At 33.4% G+C, this 11,587-nt stretch overlaps 1 protein-coding gene across 1 annotated transcript; it reads right to left on the bottom strand.

Moving 5' to 3' along the window:
• LOC129973094 (uncharacterized) lies at positions 1 to 11,587 on the bottom strand. Its single transcript, XM_056087477.1, has 4 exons — positions 11,430 to 11,587; positions 9,023 to 9,143; positions 4,715 to 4,767; positions 1 to 610 (listed from the first exon to the last, which is right to left on the bottom strand). Exons 1-4 carry the CDS (start codon positions 11,466 to 11,468, stop codon positions 227 to 229), a joined length of 597 nt encoding a protein of 198 aa, XP_055943452.1. The 5' UTR covers positions 11,469 to 11,587; the 3' UTR covers positions 1 to 226.

Raw genomic sequence — 11,587 nt, 5'->3', positions numbered from 1 at the left:
TCATTTTCAAAATATATTCTTTTTTATTGCCTTAAACATATTTTTCAGTGCAGATACAATACAGATTTTCATTCTAAATATGGCGAATTCGTGCGATTTCAAAAAAAATTATTACAATAAGGTACAGATTATCAAGGAAATTTTAATAAGTAAATTACGAAGGAAGGTCAGCTCTGTAAATATATCTTCTAAGAATAAGAATTAAGAAAAGATCTAACATTGGCATTTATTGCCACCAAGGCCTTGTTGTAGAATACCACCATGGTCTGTCCGAAGAGTATGGATTGGGTGAAGATTGCCACCAAGGTCTGTCTGAAGAATATGGTCTATATGTAGACTGCCACCACGGTCTGTCTGAAGAATATGGTCTATATGTAGACTGCCACCACGGTCTGTCTGAAGAATATGGTCTAGGTGTAGACTGCCACCAAGGTCTGTCTGAAGAATATGGTCTAGGTGTAGACTGCCACCAAGGTCTGTCTGAAGAATATGGTCTAGGTGTAGACTGCCACCAAGATCTGTCTGAAGAATATGGACTAGGTGTTGTTGAACTTAGATGATCAGAAGACCGTTCTTGGCATGTTTTCATTTTGATGAGAGAATTTCTCTCCTGTAAAAAAATTGAAAATGTTAAACATGAAATAAAATGTTAAACATAATTCATAAAAAATTTATTTTGATAATCCAAATATATATTTATGTACACTAATATTTACAATCGCTGTTTATTTCATAAATAAAAAAAATATCAGATATTATATTAATGCAATATGATTAATATTTTAATGCCAGCAACATCTTGTTAAATAATGCACGACTTCAGTAACTGAAAATTTCAACAAAAGTAAAAATAACAAAACAGATTAAATTGTACTTTTTGTGACAAAATTATACCCATTTATGCTAGATAGTATGCCGAGACTTAAGTCAGATATTAACATGGTTTTTATTTTATGAGAAAGTTCAAGTGGATATAAAGGACATGGATATTATTAGGTGAGGAATATTACAGCGTTCGTAAAATTTGCATATTAATCCTGATCTTCTGTCGTTACTCACCCGTACTCACCTACTATAGCTGAGTACGGGTGTCCCAATCCCGAGGTTCCCAGGAATCTTTACTCCCTTTCTGTTCGCACTCCTCTAAGCCTTCTGCTTTTTACTTGGTCCTTCCATCCCTCGACGGCAAGTGAGGGAGCTCTCCATGAGAAGCTGTCGCCGCTCTGTTTGCTTCTTGCTTTTCATGGACAGCCAAAACCCCACGTGTTGGCCGTGCGTGGCAACCCATTAGACGGGTGGTGCACTGTGGTCCCCAGTGCATCAATTCGGCTGGTAACCTAACAATTTGGTTAGTTTGCTAGGGATCAAGCGAAAGAGCCATTCTCTGGGGCTTGGCGTTAAGGGTGGTCAACGTTCCTGGAGGTGGCTCTGAGCGTATAGGTCTTCACTAGCATCTTGGTAAGTGCCGAGGCTGGGGTGCTCAGAGCCGGTAACTGCCATCCCTTGTAGGGCTCGGTGGTGGGCGGTGCCGTCGGGACCCGAATCTCATGACCTTTTGTGCATGGGTAAAAAAAACAAAGCTCCCTTCAGTGGGCATCAAATGCAAAACGATTTATGTTCAAAACATTTCGATAAAAAGAGTATCTTCTACCAACGATACGTTTCATTCCGTTTCACCTTTTTTAGTTGAAAAAAGTATATCGGCACATCTTGGAAAAGTATCAACTGTTCGGAAATTACGTTCGGGGAATTTGCTCATTGAGGTTCTCTCTCAAAAACAAGCTCACCAGATTATGAAAATGACAAACATTGCATCCTTTCCAGTGACCGTCAGTGCACATTCGACCTTAAACTTTTCCAAAGGAGTAATATCTTGCGGAGAACTTTTTCATACTCCAGTTGCTCAAATAACTAAGGATTTGGAAAGTCAAGGGATTACTCATGTCCGTCGTATAACAATACGAAAAGATGGACAACTCCTTGAAACCAAGCATTTGATACTAACATTTCATTCGTCTAAAATACCTGAATACATTAAAGCTGGTTACATGAAATTGGCAGTCCGGCCTTATATCCCCAATCCCTTGCGATGTTTCAAATGCCACCGTTTTGGTCACTCCAAAGCTTCTTGCCGCGGATCTCTAACTTGCGCCCGCTGTGCAGAAACATGCCATGAAAACTCTGACTGTACCGCACCGTAAAAATGCTTCAATTGCAAAGGTTCTCACACGTCCTTTTCTCGCTCCTGTCCATCGTGGATATTGGAAAAAGAAGTGATTGCTGAAAAGGTGAAGAAAGGCATTTCATATCCGGAAGCAAAGCGAATGGTGAAAGCTCGTAGACCAGTTGATGGATCCAGCTATTCTAATGCTGCCAAGAAAACACTGGAAACAAGAGGCACTCAGATAATGCCTATAATCATGCATGTTGGTAATAATCCGTTTCAACCATCTTATGCACCCTCTGAAATTTGTCCCAAATCTGAATCATTTATAAAAGACTTTTCACCCAGTATTCCTATGGAAGACACTTCTCAAGATATCCCACAGTGTAAAGTTGCTGCCACTTCACAAAACGTAGCTAGTTTCAAAGCCGTTATTAACAGGAAAAAATACAAGAAAAACTCCAAGCCTAAAGATAATAAAACCATGATCACAAATATGTCCAATCGTAACACCGATAGTGATATAGAATCAGATAATGCAATTGAATATAACCCTCATGAAACAATTGATGAAACTCCACCTGCTCCAGAATCTTCTATCGTTTCCACCACAGTTGATAAAACTGTGTTTAAACAAAGTCCCCAAGACTGTCAAGTTCAATGGGTTGATCTTAAAAATTTCCATTGTGAATCTTTAAGTACCCCCATTCATAACAAATACTTGAAGAAACATCGGATCAAAAGATTACAATGATTTTTTTTCTTTTCACTTGGTTTTGTAATTTATTGTACTTGTTTTAATGTTATGAGTGTTGCACTTTTCGAATTTCATTGGTATTTTAATCTTTTAACATATTTGGAAAAATTTACTTTCTGGGATGCGAGTTGCAACTTTAAAACCACTACTAATATTCATTACTAGATGTCTTTCATTTTACCACGAGAATTTAATTTTAAATTGTATGACTGAATTGTACTTGGCATTTATTAATACCATTTGTTTGGCGCAGTATGGCAATTTTTGGCTCTTGCGCCATTAAATCTCACAATACCGTACCATACCACCTGTCGTTCTATATACCTGTTATTAACGGTCCTTGACTGTGAGGTCGTTAGTGAATTATTCGTTAATATAATAATTGATAAAATAATAATTGCGAATTATTCGTTAATATTTTTGGCAACTTCCATAAAAAATTGTAAGTTCATGATTTTAATCCCATCAATTATTAATATCATTATATTATTGATCTTATGTCACCACTTTCTTTCTCCACACAACGGGGCCGCGGTGGCCTGGTGGTAAGGTCTTGGCTTGTGAGCCGTAGGGTTTCAGGTTCGAGACCCGATTCCACCGAAGAACCGTTGTGTAAGGGGGTCTGTTGCACGTTAAATTCGTCATGACCAAACGTCCTCCCGCTGGTGTGGCGTGGTGTGGAGAGGGGGGTGCCAGCTCAGGTGTCGTCCTCGTCATCTGACCTAGGTTCAAAATTACTAGGTCCGTCCCAAAATAGCCCTAGTGTTGCTTTAAACGGGGCGTTAATATAACTAAACTAAACTTAACTTCTCCACACAACCTAAAAGGAAATTTTGCATCATACCTTTATAAAACTGCATTTCTTTTGATAAATCCTCAGTTGTGAAAAAGTCTATAACAGGATTCGAAACAGAAGGACAAAACAGAAACAATCCGAAAAATGCTAAAAAGAAGACTTATGAGAAACTGCAGAAGAGCGCGAATGCAGACTTGAGGTAAATGCTGGGATGAAAGCTACTCCAAGTCAGATAGAAACCAAAAAAGCAATAAATTGTACGAGTTCTTATTGAAAAAAGAAGTCAGCTGAGATCTCCAAAGGAAAAAACAATTGATACAAAATTTCGTACAGATTTGCAATTCAGATGTATACCTGAAGTTGCATCCAATATGTGACTGCATTTTTAATGCATAGAATTCCCTAGTACAAAGTCAGACAGATTCACCTTTAATTGATTTCGCCCAAAACTGATACTGGTTTAGAATTTTGATTTGTTTCCATTCTCAAGTTATTATTTTCACAGACAGCCTATCATAATTTTGTGATAGTTTAAGATGAGAACTTGAAGGCGTCTAAAATGTAGATAAAAAAATCTGAGAGTAATTTTTTTTTTGATAATTATCAAATGTAACTCTTTAGTATGTAAAAAATAACTAATATTTGCGATTACATTTACTGTATATGGGATGATGACTGAAGTGACGCTGTCAAATGAGTCCGATTATAAAATAATATCCACTCAGGAGTTTGAATTTCCTGTGGGCAATTTCTTGTCAAATGTAGCAACCAACTGTTACTATACTTTACCCCTAAACTTTTTGTTGCAATTTTCGTGTCCATCAAAGATGGCTTTTATATTGTGCGTTTTTGAAAAGATTGGCACGATTTTGGAATGCTTTGCGGAAAACCGAATATCGATTCTTAGTATTAAATCTAAAAATATTATTGTCTTACTTTATAATTAATAGCTCTCCCGATACTGGAGGCAAAGAAAAAAATTGGCATCATAACTTACTGTACATTCGAGATCAGGTCTGCAGCGAAGACTATCCCCATTGCATAAACCACCTAAATTCACAAGGAAAAAAAAATCAATTATTTTATCAAACAAATTTATTCTGTAAATTGAGAAATTAACTCTCTTGACTAAATGCTTTGTAGAAGTAATGTTATTTTCTTTTCTAAAAATACCTTTAAATAAAAAAATAATATATTGAGTATCCTCAATATAACAGTGCTATATTTTCTGAACTAGTTCGTACGCAATGATGATATTAAAAACAATTGGAAAATCATTGGCTCCACTGAATTCACGGGGCAATATATATTCCATAATCTCTGTTTCTGTAATAATATAGGAAAAAGTATTTGTTCTAGCTGACACTCTACAGACCATTTGACCTAAATTTGCACAGACATACTTTAGAAAATGGAACCTTGGATACTTTTCCAAAATTGTGATTACAATTTTAAATTAAAAATTAAGCGAGATTTTAGAATTTTTTCATTACATTACAGCTGTATTTTTTAATAGATTACCACCTATTCTTGCATAAAATGCATTCTATGGATGTGTGAAAATTTTAGTTTTTCATTGCGTTAAAGCTATATTTTTTTAAATAGAATAATACCTGTACTTCTGTAACAAATATTCTATGATGTGTGAAGAATTTATTTTTTCATTACATTAAAAGCAAATTTTTGATAGAACTGTTCTTGTATAAAATGCATTCTATGAATGTGTGAAGAATTTATTTTTTCATTACATTAAAAGCAAATTTTTGGTAGAACTGTTCTTGTATAAAATGCATTCTATGAATGTGTGAAGAATATATTGCATACATGAATCATCCTTATTTTGTGACGTCCCATTGAATGAAAATGGCATTAAAAATATAAATGTCCCGATAATTTTACTTCACACTATACTGATCCGTCGCAAAAATAGTAATTGAAATTACTATTTTTCAAGTAATTTTCACGTATAAACAGAACACGTTTCTTCCTTTGTATTTAACATTGAAAGAAAATCACATGATTAAATATTTGATGAAATAATGAAATCTATTTGAATTTCGTTGCAACAATGGAAACTATTGTTAAAGATAATGCAAAAAAATTATTACTTCAGAAAAAATTGTTTTAATAAATTAGCACCGTTAAAAAAGACACTTCCTTGAATTTTAAAATATTGTAAAAATCACTTTTGTGCAATAATATTTCTAGAGTTATTGCGCGGAAACTCCGAAACCTAACTTAATTATCAATGAATTAAAATTAAAATTTCAGAAAAAATTCTTCGAGATGTATTACCATCCTCTAAAGCATATTTATGCCAAATTTGGAAGCTTGATGTCAAACTATGTGTCTAGGGGAGACATGCTCTTATTGCGCCAAGAGAGACATGCTCTTATTTTTGGTAAAGGTAAAAATAACATGTTGAAATTTAATTTCAGAATAATGTTTAAGAGTATGAAATAGATTATGTAAGTTGCAATTTTATTCAGAAATTTCAATCGATTTCTTAAGTGTTCTTTATGAAAATACTGGGGAAAATTTGAAAAACGCATGGATCAAATCCATTGGTGTGTTTTTGATCCACTACGATCAAAAACACACCAATGACAATCTGTCACAATACAATTATGTACTATTATTTTGATGATTCTAAGAATTCCATGATCTCATTGGCACCATGTGATCTTGCATGTGCGTGATTAAGAAAAAAAAAAAAAAAAAAAAAAAAAAAAAAAAAACAGGAATTTGCAAAATATACAATCATTCATTATCTCCGAAATATCCATTTATCTCTATTTAGCCATTAAACAGATTTATTCGTTGGTATTTCAACAATTATATTGATTTACCAATGCTTCTTCTTGTCAATGTGTTTCAACACAAGCCATCTACTCTCATCCGCCAAGCCACTGAGGGTCTTCCCTTACAGCTTGGGCAGGGGAAGGGAAGTTACTTAGTTCCTAACAGGGAGGACTTAACTGCAGTGTCCTAGTTTTTATTTTTGAATTTCTTGTGTGTTTATGCAGTTTTCTTTAGTTTCTGTTCTTGTGATAGTGTGTTTTGTGAAGCGTTTTTATTAAAATGCTATTTCTGGCAAGCTTGCAGGGCCACGGTAAGGTCTCGGCTCGTGAGCCATAGGGTTTCAGGTTCGAGACCCGATCCCACCGAAGAACCATCGTGTAAGAGGTTCTGTTGCTCATTAAATCCCTCAGGGTCAAACGTCCTCTCGCTGGTGTGATGGGGTGAGGAGAGAGGATGCCAGCTCAAGTGTCGTCCTTGTTTTCTCACCATGGTTCAAAATTACGAGGTCCGTCCCAAAATAGCCCTAGTGTTGCTTTAAAACAGGACGTTAATATAGCTAAACTTAACTAAACTTCTGGCAAGCTTGCTTTCATTATTAGAACTTTTAGGGCCTTTTCTATCACACAGAATTTATTTATAATAAATATTAAAATAAGCATATTTATATCTGAAATCTATTTGCAAGACCGAGTTTCCTGTTTTGTCTTTTGATCGCTGCGAGCCGAATTCATCTGATATGAGCGATCACTAAACCGGTTTATCATCTATTTCGAATAACATGATGAACTGCTTCGTCTCTTCGCAAAAAGCTTAACACTTAATTTTTACATCATTTGTCGTCGATATTAAAGATATATGCATATTTCATTGAAAATAGAGATAGTAAAGCCAGTTTGGCAGCTATGTTAAAAAAAAAAAAAGACCCATAATTTCATAATTTTTAATCTAACAAAAGAAAATTATTTCGAAGCTATCCTGAAGTTATAACAATAAAAACAACATTTTAAATTTTCATTAACATTTTCACACAAATTACTGAGATTGTGAAGATTCCATTGAAAAGGCTTTATAGGAAATCTAATAGAAATATGTTATGAATGTATTATTTTGCTTCTCTGCGCTGTTAGTCTCATAATAAAGAAAGGAAATTTACAGATATTTCTAAGAATGCTGAATATGTCAGATGCTGAATATGTCAGGTCAATGACCTCGGCCTTTAACGACAAATTTCAAAACCATTTGGCAACTTTGCATAAAAATTTTTTAGAAATACAAAAATTAGGGCGATATCTATATTAGAAACCGCTCATGGAGGCTGTATAAGCCAAAACAGTGAAATCTTCTACTTTTATTTTGGACCGTTTGGTCGCAGAGCAAATTCTCCAATTTTAAGCCAAGTTCATTTGTAGTGTACTACTTCTTAATTATCTATTTGCGATGGGCTAGCCTGTTGTTAATTGTTGCAAGTACTTTTTTTGAACTCTTCGACTGTGGTTTAATACCGTTATTGTGGAATAAAGTGGTATTATCTGTCATCCAAAGAGTTGGATTTCTCTTACTTGACACCCACCGCACGATTTTGTAACAATGTTATTAGGGCGATATCTATATTAGAAGCCCCTCATGGTGGCTACATAAGCCGAAACAGTGAAATCTTCTACTCTTATTTTGGACTGTTTGGTCACAGAGCGAATTCTCCAATTTTAAGCCAAGTTCATTTGTAGTGTACTACTTCTTAATTATCTATTTGCGATGGGCTAGCCTGTTGTTAATTGTTGCAAGTACTTTTTTTGAACTCTTCGACTGTGGTTTAATACCGTTATTGTGGAATAAAGTGGTATTATCTGTCATCCAAAGAGTTGGATTTCTCTTACTTGACACCCACCGCACGATTTTGTAACAATGTTATTAGGGCGATATCTATATTAGAAGCCCCTCATGGTGGCTACATAAGCCGAAACAGTGAAATCTTCTACTCTTATTTTGGACTGTTTGGTCACAGAGCGAATTCTCCAATTTTAAGCCAAGTTCATTTGTAGTGTACTACTTCTTAATTATCTATTTGCGATGTGCTAGCCTGTTGTTAATTGTTGCAAGTACTTTTTGTGATCTCTTCGGCTGTGTTTTAATACCGTTATTGTGGAATAAAGTGGCATTATCTGTCATCCAAAGAGTTGGATTTCTCTTACCTGACACCCACCGGACGATTTTGTAACTATGTGTAAGCTGTATGCACACTATATAAACCAAACAAAAGATTTGTCTGTTTGCGATTCATCTATGTTAAATATCGGAGATTCAAAGTTCTAAGTTAAGGTTAGACGATAAAGAATATAGTTATGTTTATAGACAGTCTTCATGCATTCAAAGAACTGTATCTACTAAGAAATAGAATCAATGGAACTTTCATTGAATTTAAACATGAGGCCTTATACCACCTGTTTTATCATAAATTTACGATGTATTTTAATTTAATGAAACTTATAAAATCATATGCTCTTACCTTTTCCGATATAAAAGAAGCAAATGCCCAGTCCATCTCCAACCTTTTTACAATATTGATTTTCCCAACATTCTCTTTGAAGAAAACCACATTTTTCTCCACAATGTACCCCTGCAACTACCTGAAAAAGAATGAAATATTTTATGTTATAAAACGGCTGCCTTACTGTTGAAAATATAAATTTGAAATTTTGCGAACGTTGCTTTCTTTGAAATTTTTAAATGCCTTTTGGTAGTTTCTACCATTGCTTAAGAAATTGTTCACTTCTTTTAAAAATTTCAATTGAGATAGTTACGTTATATGTGAGATTTTACAACTGTAATATTCTTTTATTAATCTAGTGTTTTCAAAATGAATTGCCAATTTCTCGATTAGGATATTTAAATTTTGATTCAATATCAGTGCCGCCATCTGGTGGTTTACATAAGAAAATATTTTGTGATCATAATGAAGGACATAGAATTAAAGGATTAAATGTTAAAAATAATAAAAATTAATTCTATTGTATAAAGCATTAATATAAATGCGTTTATAAAAATGCTTTTTTAAAATTTATTTTTAAGCTTGACGTCTTTGATGACTAACTGGTTCGCTTGAGAAACGATTTTTAATTTATTTAATTTAAATGTAACCACATCCATGATTCCTTTAAATCATCAGACGATATTTTAATTTTTTATATAAATATTATGTTCTTTGTGTACATGAGCTTTTCAAATAGGGACCAGACCTGTGACATCATCGCAATATTAAAAACGTAATTGCCGGATTCATTAATTTACTAACTTTAGAGGTATTGTAGCTTCACTTTTTCATTGGTCTTGTAATCCATACAGATATCAAGGAAAATCCTTTTTGTTTAGTTTTAAACAATGGAAGAAAAGCGCTCGATGAAATAATGAAAGCGGTTTGAATTTTATGGCAAGAATGTAAATTATTGTTGGAAATTAAGTACAAAAAATATTTTAAAAATTTGTAGAAATTTAGGAAATATTTTAATGACATGATATGGTCATGAAAAAGATATATATTTTTTTAATTTTGAATTATTTTCAAATTTTATGTAATAATATTTTCGGAAGTTATCACGGTAAAACGGCAGAATTCAGTTTAACTTTAATTAATTAAAACTACAGTTAAATTTACAATTCAGAAATTACAAAAGAGATCGCCCTGCAATGCACACCCCCATCCTCCAGATTATATATGTGTCAAATATAGTAACTGCAGGCCGAACGGCCTAGTCCGTACAGTGTCAACACACACATACTTTCATTTTATTATTAGTAAAGATAATAAATAGATAAGTTTAAAGAAGCATATTTTATTTGCAACATTTAAGCATGATAAGACTTTTGGTTTGATTCATCTATCCTTACTTCATTTTAAAATATATTCTTAATTGTGTTACAGCAGCAACGTGCACCTAAACAATGAATTTAATTTCATAGCAACAAATTTAAGTATAAACTTGAAAACTAAAGGAGCAGGAAATTATTTTTAATTATATCTGAAAATATTTTTAATCATTTATTAAAATGAGAGAAAATATTATGCGGAAACATAATTAACCTCGTAGGTTTATTTTTGAAATTTCAAAATGGTGTAAAATTAGTTCTTGTATGCTCTGAGATTAGCAAAGCAAAAAGCAGAAGTTTCGTTTAATATTCAATTAAAAACTCATTAGGAAAGGAGCTTTCAAAAATTTTAATAAGCCTGAATTTCTCAGGAGGTAATTACATGCCAAATTTGGAAATTTTATGTTCAGCTGTCTGCAGCGTAAAATCATTTGGGATATTTTTATTTACATCATTCATGTCGTATAATGCCTTTTATAGACAGTGTGAAAATCTAAGAACATTGTCACGTAAAAAAAATTTGATAAGCCTCAATTTCTCAGGAGGTAATTACATACCAAAGTTGGAAATTTTATGTTCTGCTTTTCCCGCGTAAAATCATTTGGCATATTTTTATTTGCATCATTCATGTCATATAATGCCTTTTATAGACAGTGTGAAAATCTAAAAACATTGTCACGTAAAAGTTTTTGATAAGCCGCAATTTCTCAGGAGGTAATTACATATCAAATTTGGAAAGTTTATGTTCTGATTTTGCCGCTTAAAATCATTTGGGATATTTTTATTTACATCATTCAAGTCATATAAGGCCTTTTATAGACAGTGTGAAAATCTAAAAACATTGTCACGTAAAAAAATTTTGATAAGCCGCAATTTCTCAGGAGGTAATTACATATCAAATTTGGAAAGTTTATGTTCTGGTTTTGCCGCTTAAAATCATTTGGGATATTTTTATTTACATCATTTAAGTCATATAAGGCCTTTAATAGACAGTATGAAAATCTATGAACATTGCCACGTAAAAAAAAAGAGAAAACAAAAACGCTTACCAGTAATACTACGAAGAGGGATAAACCTATAGGAGGCATTTTCCACCGCCTTTTTGTCCCGAGATGCGCAAAATGCTGTCTATCTCAAAATCTTTTTATATTTATAAAAATCATGTCATTAAAAGTGGGCAGCATAATCAGTACATGAATTTTACCTC

Source organism: Argiope bruennichi, chromosome 6 (assembly GCF_947563725.1).
Source record: "Argiope bruennichi chromosome 6, qqArgBrue1.1, whole genome shotgun sequence".
NCBI classification, from domain to species: Eukaryota; Metazoa; Arthropoda; class Arachnida; order Araneae; family Araneidae; genus Argiope; species Argiope bruennichi.
This window is presented reverse-complemented; position numbering and strand designations above follow the sequence as displayed.